This window comes from Coloeus monedula (genome assembly GCF_965178545.1).
Source record: "Coloeus monedula genome assembly, chromosome: Z".
NCBI lineage: Eukaryota > Metazoa > Chordata > Aves > Passeriformes > Corvidae > Coloeus > Coloeus monedula.
The window spans coordinates 15,164,036-15,180,782 of record NC_138822.1 but is presented as its reverse complement, the minus strand read 5'-3'; the positions used below and the strand labels follow the sequence as shown (position 1 = coordinate 15,180,782).

General features: G+C 40.2%; 1 protein-coding gene across 2 annotated transcripts in view; it reads right to left on the bottom strand.

Moving 5' to 3' along the window:
• Positions 1-15,592, bottom strand: part of SEMA6A (semaphorin 6A) — a 65,458-nt gene extending 49,866 nt beyond the window's left edge. For both annotated transcript variants that reach the window (XM_082301079.1, XM_082301080.1), the window contains exons 1-6: positions 15,463-15,592; positions 12,988-13,105; positions 7,749-7,809; positions 6,198-6,260; positions 5,252-5,353; positions 2,453-2,543 (exon numbers count right to left, since the gene is read on the bottom strand). In XM_082301079.1, the coding sequence (XP_082157205.1) occupies positions 2,453-2,543; positions 5,252-5,353; positions 6,198-6,260; positions 7,749-7,809; positions 12,988-13,105; positions 15,463-15,562 (535 nt within the window). In that variant the 5' untranslated portion in view covers positions 15,563-15,592. The remainder of the gene's footprint in view (positions 1-2,452; positions 2,544-5,251; positions 5,354-6,197; positions 6,261-7,748; positions 7,810-12,987; positions 13,106-15,462) is intronic.
• Positions 15,593-16,747: the final 1,155 nt, after the last annotated feature.

Below are 16,747 nucleotides of genomic sequence, written 5' to 3'. Positions count from 1 at the left end.
GCATCACGAGCACACCAACTTGTATCTCTATTGTGTCTGCAGAAAAATCAGAATTGTCTACATCTCCTTTGACAGAAATTATGTTGGTGCCTTGAAGGCACCAGCACTGAGGACATACCCAGGACAAAGCAGAGAGGCTTCTATTGGTCAAGCGCTCCTCACTATACTTTCACCCAACATTTAATTTAAGACTGAGAGGGAATCTCATTAATGCATAGGACTATCTCAAAGGCAGCTGCCAAGAGGATGGTGCCAGACTCTCTTCAGTGGTGCCCTGTGACAGAACAAGGAGCAGTGGCCATAAACTAAAACACAAGAAGATCCACCTCAATACAAGGAAGGACTTCTTTACATTGAGGGTGGCAGAGCGCTGGAACAGGCTTCCCCCGGAGGTTGTGGAGTCTCCCTCTCTGGAGACATTCAAACCCCACCTGGGCACATTCCTGTGTCACTTGCTGTAGGTGACCCTGCCTTGGCAAGGGGGGGTTGGGCTGGATGATTTCCAGAGCTGCCTTCCAACCCTAACAACTCTGTGAGTCTGTGAATTTCAGCTCCAGATTTAAAGACTGTTTTTTATTAGGAGGACTGTATGCTTTGTTCTGACTTATGCAATTCTTGTCCTTATTTGGCTACCTAAGAATGATAATTTTTTCTTAGCAAAACAGAAAAAATATTTACAGCATGCCTTCCCCCCCCCCCCCACCCCCCAAATTCAAAATAGAATAAAAAGCTAAATTGTTTAGATAGAGATGTCTGAACTCATGTTAATACAACCACATATTTATTTTCTTTCCTGCCAAGTTCCTGTGACCAACTACAATTCACACATATCAGCTGCAATAGCTGCAGGCTGCAAGAAGAGCCATATTCATGTAAGTGCATCCAACAAACTCAGATGACCTGGATTAGTGCCCTAAACTGTTCTGAAACTGTTTTTCACTGCACTCTGAAAAGTCAGCGCAGGTATCAATACATATGACACATAAAACAGTGATTTTCTGAAGCCAGAAGATTTATGGGGCATATTCTACAAATATTTATTTGAACTGTATCAAATTTATTCTGAATCACCATGAGGGAGTATGATCCTTTCTATAAATATTCTCTTTACTTTCAAATAATGTGAGGGTTTCTTCAGCAACAAAGCCGGAGTCATCTTACTGAACTTCATCTGCATTCAAAGTGAATGTTTACAGTGGGCTGGTCATAAATGCTTTCTTGGCCAGTACAGTGAGGAAGACCCTTCTGAAAGGTCATTCAGACTGCACTAAGGATAGGGAGTCTGAGATATATGGGAAAAATGTTTTTCTGAAGGTGTTTCTCTTTTTCCATGCTTTATGAATTACCTGCTACAATTAGAGAATTTCTACTATATATTCTTGTGACTGTAATTAAGAAATCACATAATACCACTATCATCATCACCATTATTTTTGAAACAAAAGGACCTATTTATTTACACTATAAAGAGTTTAAAAAAAAAATTGAAATAAAAAAAATTGAAATAAAATCTCTCCTTTGTGAGGCAGATGATGATACCTCTAACAGAGTAGTACTTAAGAGAGCCCTTTGGGTATAGACCCATTTGAGAATGGCTGAAATACTTGCACATTCTCAATCTTCAGAGAAATAGCTTAACTATTTCCATGTAAGCACCCAGGCTCTGCTTTATAGCATCACACCTGCTGAAGAGGACTCACATTACCATGGATGACTTCTTTATTATCTTCACCACCTATCTTACAGCTAGATCTAGGAAAAGATCAGCAGGATTCACACTAAGAGAAGTTCAATAAAGAAACAATTTAATCAGGAAGTCATGAAGAGATAGACAAAAATACCGCACAACCAACAGCCAAAATTAACCTCATTTATAAGATCTCACTTTTTTTAACTATTATAGTAGAAATCAGAGCTAACACTGTTCTCCTGCATGCAGCATAAATTACCACTGACCAATAAAGTTCTCTCCTTTGTCTACAGCAGCTCGTAAGCCCATATTAAGATGTTTTCAGGTTAAAAAAAAAAAATCCCCTTCCTCCTAGATCTAGAAAAGGGCATGGCACAGCATTTTCCCTAACTTCCTGTTATTATGAATATATCCTGCTTAATTCTTATTAAAGCTTACACAAGCTTTGACTTCCTTTGACGTTCATAGAAGCTGGATGCAGCCAGAAATGGTGCCTTACACTGGCCATATTATCAAGAATACAGGAAATACTGAAATATTGATCCAGGAAACTGAGGCTTCATGCAATGTTGATGATAGTGAGCTCCAGAGATAGGAAGGCTTTTTTGCTAGGGATTTCCTTATGCCCCCTATTTTTAGTCATTGTTCACTCCCCTTGACACCTTTTAGATTTAGGCATTCTGGGCTCAAGCAAGAGGCACAGTGTTCTCACAAGCCTGGACTGCAGAACAAAAAGTAAAAAGTTTGTTTCTGTCATTTTACCTGCAAACAATGCAACGTTGGCATGCTTTGCATCATAGGGGCACCTGGCCATTCCACTGAATTCTTCTTCCAGGTATTCCAAGGTATCCATCTGAAAAATGAAAGGGAGCTCCTCAGATAGAGAAACAAAACTTCTCACCCGGAATGAGGCTTATGACAGTGCTTCCTCTTGTCAGAGCAGAGGAGAAGGCCCTTTCTCTAACTTTACTCCTGACTATGAACTAAAAACCTGACAAGAATCATAGTAATAAATAAAAGGAGTCTGAAGAAAGTATGCCCAGTAAGTCAGGAATTCTTTTGGAGCTAATCACTCTCACCCTGACACATTTTACAAAAGTCTTCAGTCTATATTTTATCTGTACACAAGTTTTGTGTTTTGAACTTTAGCAGGCTATGTGGTGTGTGGTTCTGGCAAGGCTCCAAAATTTATCCTCAACAGTGACCCAACAGAAGCGCTCTTAGACACAGAAAAGACTGCAAACCACAGCAGTCAGAAGAAACAACACTAGGACAATTATCTCTGTGTGCATTTTTCTCCCCCAAGTTCAGAGATCCTTCTGCTCTAGTCTCAGCAATCGTGCTCTCTTCCTTGATTTGCATATTCAGAAAGATGCTCTTCAAGTTTCACTATATCAGTTGAGGTCTGTGTCCCAGAGAAATCCTCTTAACATCAGGCAAGAATTAGTCGGTGCAGGAATTGTAAATTCTGAGGCTTATATGTAACTCCTGGGAAATAAATTCACCCTGGGCACTGATAATGACACAAATATACAGATTGACTATACAAGAAGTTCAAGCAGGTTTAGTGAGCTAAGGGAGAATCGTACACCTCTTACCTCTTTAAGATTCTTACACTACTTTATTTTGGGAATAAGAACCTTTGTAGCATATTCAGGTTACTTGTCCAGCTCATACCGTATAGATCACATACAGTAAAAATTCACAGAGCATGAAAAATAAGCCACATCACCCCATCAACAACTTAAATCAACTTTTAATTCATATGTTACAGCTTCTAAGTCCCTCGGTGGATGATTTGGCATCATTTGTTTTCTGTCATATACCCTTCCTGGTCAAAATCCAGTCTGAGGGGAGTTAGTTGTGTTTACTCAAAGTCTGAAAAGCATTTCATGTGATAGTGAGAGGAAATGAGTTACAGTCCTGAGTAACTTTTCCTGCGCCAAGCTCCACACCCTGGGCTCATCCTCACAACCATTGGCATGCTTTCTGTTTGGCACGTTTAGTTCTCTCTCTGTATAATGAAGAAATACAGGGCAGGTGTTACAGAGGGATCATTATCCAGCCCTGCATCACGGGGAATGAAAATTCTGGAGTAAGGGTGAGGAAGCCATTTATATGCCTCACATCAGGATGCCAAAGAAATTGGTAGCTGTATCTAAAAGACAACTTCCTAGCAAGGGGACTGGCTGAGATTTGTTAGCCTCATTAATGGCATTCAGAGAAAAAAAATTACAAACTGTACTAGAAGACAAAATACAGCCCTAAGAGATCAAGAAGCTTCATTGCGTACTAGGAGCAGGCAAGGAAAGAAAGAATAAAATAAACAGCTGTTAACAGAGCAGCTAACTGTACCTCACAGTTACCATGACAGGCTTGTATTCTTACTCAAATTTGGTTCTTCCTCCACTGACTGGAAGAAAATGCTACCCTGCTCTTCTCTCCCATGTTTTCTAAACTGCAGCCAATATAGTGGCTAAATGAGGTAAAGTGGCATTGCACAAAAATCAAGGAAGAGCAGCAGACACAGTGAATACCACTAGGGAAGTAGTTTTCCTGGATGTTAACGTCTTTATTCTGTTTTTTTACTGTAACTCTGAACCCAAAAACTGAATGAGAATTGTGATTTGTCGGGAGCAGCATTAGTAAAACTGATTTTTATTTTTCCAGAAAAAAGATGAGAAATGACTTGTGGGACGTAACAGTGTCTAGAAAAGCAGAACCTGGATGTCAAATGCCTAAACAAATTCATTTCAAAGCTACTCCAGAGACATCCAGTGTTGGGAGTCATATCACAATACAGTGGTGAAAGCCTAAAAGAAAGGCAAATATTTGAATGAAGGGGTCCTGTTGGGATGCAGATTACTGAGACACACTATGCCAAAGGAATAAATTGGCTTCAGGGCATTAATGTCAAGAATGCATGGACCAGCACAGTTTTCTACACTGCTCTAGATAACGTTTTGGCTTTGCAGATCCCCAGCTAGTGAGGAATACCTCACTGTTCTGCTGTATTGTTCCTTGTGGAGATTTGCTCTTCAATCATTTCCACAGCACACAATCCCATAGGATCTCCTCAGTGTCCCTATCCAGGGGACTCACAAGAAACTCAGGTTTTGCTTGCATGCCCTGAAGCGTCCTGAGAACTGGTTTTGAGATTGAGAACAGTACAACATAAATTTAAAAACATGCTACTCAGAACCAATAACCCCCAATATTAGTCTATGACTTGATGTGGGTGTCAGTGACAAGCTGAGGAACTTTCTCAGGAGTGACTACATCCACAAGCAAGGATCTGAAGGACTCCGCATCTATGGAGGACAATGTAAAGTGGCAATAGTCTTGATGTGCAGGAGTTGTGAAGAACTAGGTCTTTAGTCTGAGATATTCTCAGAAACCCAATCAACATTGAACTTGGTAGCACTGAAGTAAGTCAGGATAAATGTTTCAGAGTTGAGTGGTGCACAGTTGAATGACAACCTCGTGCTGCTGCCAACATAGTCACAATAAATCCAACCAAAAGACAAGGCATAAGGGAAATCACAGAAACAGATTACATACCTTGTAGTTTCTGCAAGAAGGGTTGAATGCATTCGTTCCACAGATAAACAGTGTATCCTCATTTCTTTTTAGGAGAACCTTAATAAAGTTATGACATTCATCCTGAAGAAAAATAATAAAATCTATTTCAACTACTGAATTTTGGGCATCTGTTTTTATGTTTAAGCCGTGATATTTCATTGTCAGGTTTAAAATTAAATTGGCTGGTACCAAATTGGCTGTGATATTCTGGCCGTATTTTGTCTATGTTTAACTGACAATGAGCAAGTTCTAATTAATTTATATTCTAGTGGTTTAAAAATTACAAAGAACTGAAAATACAGCATTCATATCACAGGTCTTAGTTTGCTGTTGTTGACAAAGGTGAATTTTGTTTGAAAACTGTTGCTTTCCTCAAGAGTGAAAAGTCTGATCTTCTTGTCACCCATGTTGCTGTCAGACAGTGACATCACCACCACAATATACTGGCATAAAGTATCTGTAACTAGAAGGGGAAGTAGATGTAAGTAATCAAAGAGTCTGCATCTAATTATGATACTACTTGTGCCAGTCATAGGTTACAATAGGGCAAAACTGCTGTGAGAAATAGTCCTTCTACAACAACCACACACTTGTGTTTTCTGATGCTTTGCCTGAACTCAGTAAATTCCCACAGGGGGATGGACAGCAGCACTTGGCTTTTGAAGCAATGGTATGCAAAATCAGTAAGCATTGTCACCTTCTCAATGCCTTAAGTATTTCAGGGTATTGCTGTGGCTTCTGTTGTAATATTTTACCACTTTCAAAGTCAACTATTTTTGCAAATTAAAGCCTTCAGTAAGTTGATGGAAAAGGCAATTACTGGTAAGAAGTGAATGGCATGATCCATTCCACATCACAGTCAGCAGCCTGAGATAATAGTGATGCAACTAAAGTGGCAGTTGCAGAAGAAATGAAAATTGCCTACCTTATGTTTTCCCTTCATTCTGCATGTGTCTACATCAGCTTGTCTAGATTTCCATGTCAATTTCTGCAAGATTCAAGAAAAATCAATTAGAACTCAGAGGTTTTTTACTTTTGATTTCAGAAGTAGAAATCCCTTAGAGGAAACTAGCTTTTGAACATACATATATTGAAAGTTTTTTGCACTCTTTCTTCATGATTAATTCACCACAACAATGAAAGTTCAGTGATGTGGAGTGTTCATTTGATTTTGTTTTGCCACCAATTCATGAGACTGGAAACCCATTCCTCTTTTTTTAAAGCCCAAACTAACAGAATTCAACAATAGGCCAACTTTGAAAACTGTGTACTTTTCTTAAAAGTACTAGATATTCTCTTCTTTCAATTAATATTGCTTACAAATCAGAATTATCATTTACGGACTATGAACCTTCACTGGATTCTAAATGAAATATGCAGTCTCAAAGATGACATTTTAGATCTGGAAAGAAATCAAATCCAGGTAATTCTTACCACTTCAATTCATCTAACAAGCTCAAAGAGTTTTCCACCTGTCAAGACATATCTGACTTTATCTGCTAACAGTCTTCCTCCAGAACATTTACAGGTAAATCCCAGCCATGATTTTTTTTTGAGATGAGTTTCAAAAAAGGTCAAATGTGGAAGGCTTATTAATTATAATAAAACTTTGTTTAAAATCACGTGGGCTAAGATGGTATCACCTTAGACACTATTGCCATGATAGTTCTCACAGTGTTCTTGATGAGTAAACTGAGGCACTGTGCATTCATGGAGGGGTCCAAGCTGAAAGAGCAACCATGAATGTTTATTTCCATTATAAGCCTAGGCCCTCACTCTTTGATGAGTAAAAAGTTCATCTTCAGCATCATTCACAGTTATAATGAAGCACTGTCCCCTCCTCCAGTGGAATTCATCCAATGCCCAAATTTGTATGATCTTCTGCTGGACCAAGGCTGTGTTTAACATATTTACACAATATGAATACACTGCAAAGGAGCTGAAGGGAGATTATTTTCAGTATGTTCATGTTAATATACAATACAGTAATGTAGACAAAGCCTTTCTTAGTTTGAATGCAACTTCCCATGGAGATAATGTGAATTCATCTACAAAGTGACGTTACAGTAAGATTTTATTTAGTCAGTTCTTGCATGAGAGAAAAAAATTTGTGTGCATGTAAATATGTAACTTGCTTTTTGTGATGGAAGTTTCAGTAGATGTAATTGGGATAGTATAGCTGTTATAGAAAACTGCTGCATATAAATGAATAGATGTTTGACAGATGTTTCATCAGGGACCTCACCGTATTTCAGTACAGATTGCTTATCAGCCCAGCTAAATCACTTATCAGAAATTCGCAGAGGACAAGATTGCTATTCTAGCTCTCCCCAAATATGATTAGCAATGCCATCTTACTTGCTTATTATAGTTTTACAGCAGTGCTGGCAAGTTCTTTAAAACAATGTCATCATCCTATTTTACCCTAGCTTGTTCTAGTGTCCTTGGTTTCTGGGTGATGATAAAAGCTACTTACTTTGCTAAAATAAATTTCTTCTGTATGTGATGTGTCCATATCAACAGTATAAATATGGTCCCTGTAAACAAAAGGAAATGAAGTCAAATGGAGTAGTCAGACAGTTAATTTTCTGTAAGAGACCTATCTGTCACCAGATAATCCACAATCCACTTACAAAAAATCACAGGTCTCACTAGGAAACATTCCTGGCAGCATCTCCTGCTTCTCCCACAAAAGCATTTTCACATATAAACTGTTTGCCTTCCCATCAAGAAAAAAAAAGGTGCTACAAAACTTCGGAATAAGATTCTTTCCCAAAAGCAATTATCTGAACAAATGAGATTTGGGAAAGTAGATGAGTCTCACATGATTTCTGCTCTATCAGTCATACAGCAGATTCCACAATCTAGCATGCAGATGTTTTTCTGTATCTTGAAATCAGCTGCAATAGCTTTTAGGCAGCCTTTGCAAGATTCCTGGGCTAGCAGTCACTGAGTCACATTTCGCCATTTAGGGTTAAAAAGAGGCTAATCTTTTCTTTTTACTTTTTTCTCCCTTTCCCTTTCCCATTCCCATTCCCATTCCCATTCCCATTCCCATTCCCATTCCCATTCCCATTTCCCTTTTCCTTTCCTTTTCCTTTCTTTTTTCCCTTTTAATTATATGTCTAACCTTAGCTGTTATAATTTGATTGACAATATGGTAGACAAAAGGCTGACAGACAAAAAACTATTCCCAGAAATCATTCTTCTTTTCACACACTGCTGGCCAAACTAAACTGTAAAATACTTCTCTGAAAAATGTTCACATTTTTTTTCTTGCATTTACTTTCCTATTTTCCTGAGAACCTGTCCCTCTCTACAATTAGCTGCGAATCTCTTATTGGAAAGAAGAAATAGACACAGGTATTCAGGTAAAGAGATATTTTTAGACATTCTTCTCCATGTAAGCTGAGAACAAGGATAGCTTTGTACAGAACTCAAAAGTTGAAAAAACCCACCAACCCACAACACTGTAGTAACCAGCACATCAAACTGGGACTGACACCTCATTTTTCCTTGAAATAAAATTGGATTTTTTTCAACATGCAGAAAGCTGCACAGCTGATGCAAGATCCACGGCACTGGAGGGGTCTGCTAAAAGCACTATACAGGCTGTTTCCATTTTAGAAATCCCTGTTCTGAAGGTTGGCTTCATTTTATTGGGTTTTGGGGAAACAGTGCTAGTCTCTTTAAATAAGGTAAAAAAAAAAAAGAAGGAATACTGCTACAAGAGAAATAACACCTCTCAGGTGGGGAAAAGAGGCAGCACTGTGGTAGGGAGCTGGCTTTTAAAAATTTGTCTCCTGTGGAGCTTGAGGCTGTTTGCTTTGTAAGATGCCAAATCGAGGAGTTGATGGGTTTTCTTCTCCTCCAGACTGTAAAACCAGAACTGTCATTTACTTCCAAGATTGGTTTAATACTTCAGTTTGTTATTTGCCTGACTTCAGTGACAGAGCAGTGGTCAGGGTTGGTTCTGGAATAAAATTATCTATTAGTACAGTATCAGCTTCACAGATTACGTCATGGTTCCCCTTTTATGTGCATTGCTCTTTATTGCTGTCACTCCTCCTATATAAAAGTGGGGGGAAAAAAAATCTCTTGAATTGCAAATGAAGTGCGGGTAGACCTCTAAAAGCCTTCTTCCTGTACAGCTCTTGGTTTTAATCATCAGCCTCCCTTTCCAGAGGTTATAATTTTTCTTTTTCAACAAGACAATTAGAAAATACAGCGGTGGTGCTCAGAAAGAGTAGGTTTATTTAGTTTCACTCTCAATAAAACAGCCTTCAGTAGACTTCCTGGTTCAAGAAAGGGTTCAAAGGAAACTCAGATGCTAAGTTACGGGATTGTTGGAAAGAAGGTTAGCATCAGGAAAATTGCATATCATTTTCTCATGCCACAGATGAAACACAGTTGCTGACAGTGTCAGGAGAGAGCGAAAGAACTGTCAAATTCAGAGGAGGACTCCCTAATCACAGAAAACGTGGGATTGTCTTCTCCCTCCTTTTCCCGCTGCTGCCCAACTCCTACTATCTACTAGCTGTGGTATGTGTGCAGTTTGCTGCTAATTAAGTTATTCTAACACAAATTTACTTAATCCTAGAGCTTCCATTTCTCCCACCTCCAGTCAGCAGAATGGAGTTTTGTTGCCATGGCACAATCTTGTCGAGGAAGGGAATTTAAATAATGCCACCGGCTGTGCACGACCCTTGGCGCTTGGCGCATGGTTTGGAAACATGTAACTGCAAATGAGGAGAGAGCCATCCTAGCCCCTGCTCCTCATCTGTTCCCTTCATATGCACGGGGTGGCAGGTAATGTGAACAAAAGCTGCCACTGCACGAGACAATGGGAGGAGGAGACATAGCAAACTTAGAAAAGGGTGTGTGTGCCTGGGTGTGGGTGAGCTCCAGAGAGATGGCGTGCGAGTATCCTTCCCATGAGAAAAAAGACGACAGAGCTGGTCCTTTGAGACTGCAAGCCAGATATTCAGACAGTAAAGCTTTATGGCCTCTGGCTGAGTTAATCTGATTTATATTGGCTGCGTATCTCTGCCTGATAATATGAAATAATGCCTTTCTGCAGCGACACAAAACTTTATTTGGTAATAGCTAATACAGGAGTCAAGTATCCCATGTGACAAAACAAGTAGTGAACTGACAGAAATTTTAGTCTATGCCAGTTTCCCATTAATAAAATGTTAGCACTTCTCAAATCTGAGTTTCTGCTGCACTGAAACTGTCTGCAAAGTCAACACTGGATTTTCTAAAATAAGCAAACAAAAAAAACCCCAACCTAAAATAAAAACTTTCAATATTTAACCATTTGTTTTGATTGTTTTTTCAGATAACTGGTAAAACATAAACTTAGGATCACTATATTTCAATGTCTAAAAAAAGCATGAAAGCAATATCTCATATAACAGACCGAAGACTTATGTTAGCTACAGTTTTCAATGAATCTTGTTACAAAAGTCTTTGGCAAACATCTTTGATTGTGTACAAATTTGCTTTCAATCTCTAGATTTACTACTGCCTCTGAAGGAGATGCAGTATTTGGGTTACAAACTTTCATTCACACTAGATACTGAAGGATGACTCATTTTCTGAAGTTTGTTACTTAAAGATAAAAATTATCTTTGAATTTTAACTTGTATCACACAGCCTTGTCAGGCCAGGAGGGACTTTATTCAGCAACAAGGAAGAGAGAAAAAATACGTCAAAGAGGTTTTGAGTTACCAAAGGGAAAAAAGTGTAAGAAGATTTTTTTCGTGCTTGTGTAAGTAGAAAACAGACCAGGTCTTTATTCTTTTTTGTAGGTCACACAACCTTAGGACTATATAAGCACTCTCATTGTAGCAAGTTGTTTTATACAAATAGGGAAGAATGCATATTCACATACTAGTACACGTTATCCCCCAAACATTAGCATTCTTCATATAATTTGTGCACACAGTGGTTTCATTTCCCAGAACCATTCTCTGGGTTTTCCTGCTGTAATGCCAGTTGCTTGGGCACTGTGACAGTCTAATTGCATCAATCTCAGTCTGAGAACAAACTAGGAAAACAGCAGAACAAAATCTGCAAAGCAGATTTGCCACCGTCTCACTGCATATAATTTCCTAATTTAAAGGAAAACAAGTAAGGAAAGCAAAGGGAGCTCAGCTATGAAAAGGAGGAAATCCTGCCACCACCTTTCAAACTTATTCAACCTTCTGCCCTACCCCACTCATTATCCCACTAAACACAGCAAAAATACTAATCTCTGAACTCAGGCAAAGCGCAGGGCTTTGCCACTTGCTGCAGGGCTGACCTCTCCTTGTGCCCTATGACCAACACCACCGCAGCTCCTGTGGAAGGATACTTGCTCTCTGCCTGGACTGGATGCAAGGTCTTGGCGTGAGAACCCTGAGCTCTGCCAGCCAGACCCCATGCAGAGCAGGGTATGCAAGGAGCCCGAGGAAGCTGCGATTAGCCAGAGCAGCTGCGATGGCTGGGTAGGGGAACAGGTGTGGTCTTCTAGCAGCCAGGGACTGAGAATGTCACTCAGTGACCATGCTGGTGTAATGCAATTACCAATTACGTGGTGCAGCATGGAGATCCACAGGGAGCTTTCCCGCACAGGACACATCTGACCACCCAGAAGATGGGGAGTGGCTGTTTGAGAAGAAAGCCAGGCAGCTCCCAGCGGCTGCCAAGGGCTTTGCAGACAGGGCTGGTGGTGAGAGGCTGCCTGTTCAGCAGCTGCTCCCCTTCACTCCTGGCCATCCCACCCACCACTTCTCCCATCTGCAGCAACAGCCTGGTTTTATGTGGCACATGTGGAAAAGTGCGTATTTTTCCAATGGAGGACCAGAAAACAGGCAGAAAACAAGCTGCTACTTGAGAGGCAGCTTGCAGGGAGGTCCCAAACAGAATTTGGGTCCAAGAGCTCCTAAACTGGACTACTCACCCTTGCTAATCAGTACCACCCACCCTTGCTAATCTGGACTCATCTTGCACTCATTTTACATCTCTAATATAATTCCCACTCTAAGAGCCTCAATCTTCTTTGTTAACAACAGGTAGGGAGATGAAGTGTTAATATCTGATCTGTGCCAGGTTGGCAGCTGTGTAATGGGTGTAGCTCCATTGAGGCTGATAGTGCAAGATGAGCTAGGCAAACTGAATGGGTGGCTCTATGTGCAATTTTGCAAAAAGAGGTGCTCATGTCTGCACAGTATAGCTCTCCAAGCAAGACACTAGATTCAATTAACCTTTCAGAAGCATGTTTGCTTCTTTTTTTGGTCTTAAGGTATTAAAAACATGCCTAAATCAGCAAAATTACATTCTAATAACACTTATCAAAAAATGCATTTGTGCACTGAAGAATTATTCTCTAAAATTTGTCATTTTTGGTGAGCTCAGGAGGAATAAAAGGATGAGGATGGAAGTCCTTTTCCATGGAACTAAGTTATTTCTCTGGCAACTTCCCTCTTGCAGGTTTCAAAGGAAGGCAGACGCATGCAGTCCCAAAATACAGGTGTAGCATATCACAAAACTTTACCTGACCACCTAGCAAGGTTTCTAATATGCCTTTCTAACAGGCTGCAAAACTCTCTCTGAGTGTAACAGTCCTAAAACTAATGTGTCCATCGGAGAAAAACTCAGAATATTCCTTGTCTTCTCCTTCCTCCTCTTAAAGCAGTAAGAGAGGATTGGTGAAGCAGGAGATTACTGACCTAGCAGCAACGTAGAGGGTCCTGTTCATGACCATGACAAGCTGGATGTCCAGCCGGTGCCTCTGTGTGGTGTTCCGCCCTGGTTTGTGACCCACAAACACCGGATACTGTCTTGTATCTGTAGGAAGGAAAAAAATCAACAGGGTCAAAAGAGAAAGACAAACTGAAATTGTGCTAACATGAAGCACCGAGTGGCCCAGCTATAGCCAAAACCTGTGATTTCTGTTGTGTCCTGGAAGCACACCCTGAGGCTGGAAGGCATGAGCACAGAGAGCTGGAGAGTTCTTCAAGGTTACAGTCCTTGCAGCTGCAAAGGTGAAAGTCATCACCTTTGTAAAAGACAAAAACTGTGAGTTGTTTTAAGTATAAATCTGTTCTGGAGCTCTTGGCACACAGGTATATGGCACTTTCTCACAGTTTTTCTTTCACTGCTTGCAGAGCTTAAATGCTTGCTCCTGGCTGCCAAAGCACGTCTATCAGGACAAAGCTGTCCCACAGTGGCCCATCAATCACCACCATGACTGGACTGGTAGTGGCTAAAGCAAAAGCCTTGGCTCCCCTTGGTTCAAACTGCCAGTTCCTTGGGTTTTCTACAGGACTGGACTGCTGTCACAGAACAGCTGCAGGGATTTCTGAGAAATGGTGGGAAATCACCACTTGAACTTATGAAGTGAAAGTCACTGCACATTATTTTGGCAACTAGTCTGATGCTCCAGTCCTGGCAACTGGACAGTAATACTGATTGGAATCCCCGTACCGGGCTTATGCTATCAATAACTCAGCTTCCTCCCCACCTCTACCAGTCACCAAGAGCATCTATTGTCTATTCTCAATATTTTTTTGGGTGAGAACTCGGCACACACAGGGTGTTCCACTGCTCCTCAGATATGTGTACAACCTGTAGCAACAGGGAACACTTCTGATCAGGGCCACTTCACATTCACACACATCATATGATCATGGCATCTAGGTGCACAAACAAGGAGCTAATTAAGTAAATAAAAAGACAGAAGACAGGAGGAGGATGATCCTCTGATGAGCATTATCACTGCAGAACTGCTGCAAGTGCATGTTAGACAGGGCTGACAAGCATCTAGTATGCCTTTTCCCCATAAATTTTTCCCAGAAAATTGCAGCTCTTCGAGGGAGTCTATTTCTTTAGAAACTCATCTACTGCTTCAGTGTTTTCAGCTATTGTCTCCTTAAAAGCATTGTACCTGTTAAGCTTGGCCAAAGTATTGATTCATAGCATGGTTTCAGCAAAGCACCTCAAAGCACCATGTGCCAGAAAGTCTGGTGACAAAACTGGTCAGAAAAAGGAACTTCTCTCCGAACCAGATGCTGAGACCTCTTGAAGAAATAAATTAAGACACCAGGCAGGATTTACATGCAGAAGTTTAATCCTTCTGACCATGTCCTACATGCAAAATGCCAAGTCAGGCTATTTTCTGTTCAGTAATGTTTCCTCTGTGACTCATGGATCTGGAACAAACTGGGGGCATTCATGTCCACTTCAGCATGCCATGCTGCAGCGGAAAAATTATCCCATGTTCTATTTCTCCAAAAGGATCAAGGCTCGCACATTTTTGCAAGAATGATTAGCACTACCCTTCTAGAGTGTGAAAATGTTGGTGCTGAAGATCCAGTGGTCACACTAACCATGTTTCACCTGGGTTCACTTCAGAGCAGTTCCTCCCTGTTCTTGTATCCCAGTTGTCTATTAACATTTGCAGCACATCAGGTGTGTCCTGGAGTCTTGTCTTTCAGATTGGTGTTACACATGACAGACAAGTTTATGGGTGCCAAGGCCATTACAAAGCACAGTAAACATGGACAATTTAAAAACCAAATTCCTGAACAAAAAGAGAATTGAACACAAGCCTGCTCTTGGCTGACTTGCTACACCCTAGCAAGAGTAGGGAGAGGCCCAGATGCTAAACATCCTCATAAACATCTGAAACTTTGAAGAATTTTCTTCGCAATAATCACAACTGAGCTGAAACAAATGTGAAAGAATCAGTTAAGTCAAGCCTGATGTCCAGAGTAAAATGCACAGAAAGCTCTGCACCTGTTTAGCCAGCAAATTTCAATATGACTTGCAGCTGCTGGTGTTACACTAGATTTTGGAGAGTTAGCCAATCTCTACTGGTAAGAAAAGGGAGAACTTCTGTCATAAAAGATTCTTTGTCTTGATTTGGTTTTTAGCTACAATTCTGGCTTGGGAAAAAAATGCCTAATGCTCAAGCAGAATCCATCTGAGCTTAAAGAAGTAAGTTCAATTATTTGTATCAGATTAACAAATAATAAGACCATGTGAAAAGTCATGTTCCTATATTAGTATCTGAGAATGTAAGTGGCTGATATGGGTGAAATCAAGAAAAATCAACTTTATCCACTGCAACTGTAGTAAAATAATGTTGATTTGATGTCCCCTGATCAGTATTAAATGAAGTCCTCTGGCCCCCTCATACTTACAGTTGCCATGCGAAATACTGATAGGCTCGGAATCTTCTGGGAAACCAGCCCCAGCAAAGTGTAGCAGTGTGAAATATAGCAGCAAGGCTTCTGACCTCATAGTAGTTCAGCTGTGAGGCTTCACTTCTTCACTTCACCCTGTGGAAGACAAACAAGAGTTTAAGTGCCTTCTGTTGAACCAGAGCTTCAAAGAGTCTGTGAAAAGTAGAGGGAGCTGTCCTCCTCAAGCCTCTCACTGAGGAGGAAAGGCCTGAGGAGGCATGCTGTGTTTCTAAGCAGGAACTGCCCTGCAAAGCCAGTTATTATTCAGCCCATGCCCCAGCAGGGCCACATCTTGCTTAAGGACAGACTTAAGGACCTGTGTGTTACAAAAAAATTTCTGCTTCTGCTGCTTATTATGCAATGAAGATGCTTCATCTCCTGCACTGATCAACAGCTGACAAGTTTTCCAAGAAATATTTTATTTTCCCCTTCTTTGGCTAACATAATTAGATGCTGACATGATGACACACACCATAAATAAAAAAACCCCCACACTACATTATTCTGGTTAAAAAGAGATTAAGAGTTATACTACAGGACTGATTCATACCCTGCAGAGTTGTGAATCAAGTGAAGAAACACTGAGACAACTTGATGGAGCATTCAGAACATGTCATTGGGCTTTACCATAAAAATATATACCCATAAATTTAGGTGTCGTAAAACCAATATCCAACTTGTGATAAAATAAGGAAGAAAAGAACTGTCTAAATCCAGCACTTTTTTCCCTGTGTTCCATTAATGCATTCATTCATTCATTCATTCAGATTTCATGTACAAAAATATCCCTAAATCTTAAAGACAAAAGGAGCCACTGAGGTCTTTGGATACAGTGAAAGAAAACAGCACATAATACAGTAAATACTTCATAATTCTCAGGCAAATTTCACAAAGACATTGATCTGTAGGGGAAACCAGTGCAAAAGTGGGGTTTTCTTTTCATCCCTTCCAGAGTTTCAAACCTTTGATGCTGCCTGCTAAAGATTCCTTTTGAACAAAGCTATTTTACAGTGGTCTGTCAGTCATTCAAGATTCATGGGCAGAAAGTCAAACTTCATAACCTACATAGTCTTTGAAACTTAATCTGGCAAACAAAGTGCTAACTTGCCCTTCTGCAGCACTATTTAATATTAGATACCTGTGTCTCCTGTCTTGATGCCAAAAAAAGCATTAGCAAGTCTTAAATGTTGGATTCCTCATTTTTTAACCAATTGAAAAATGTCACAATAATTAATTTGCCTCA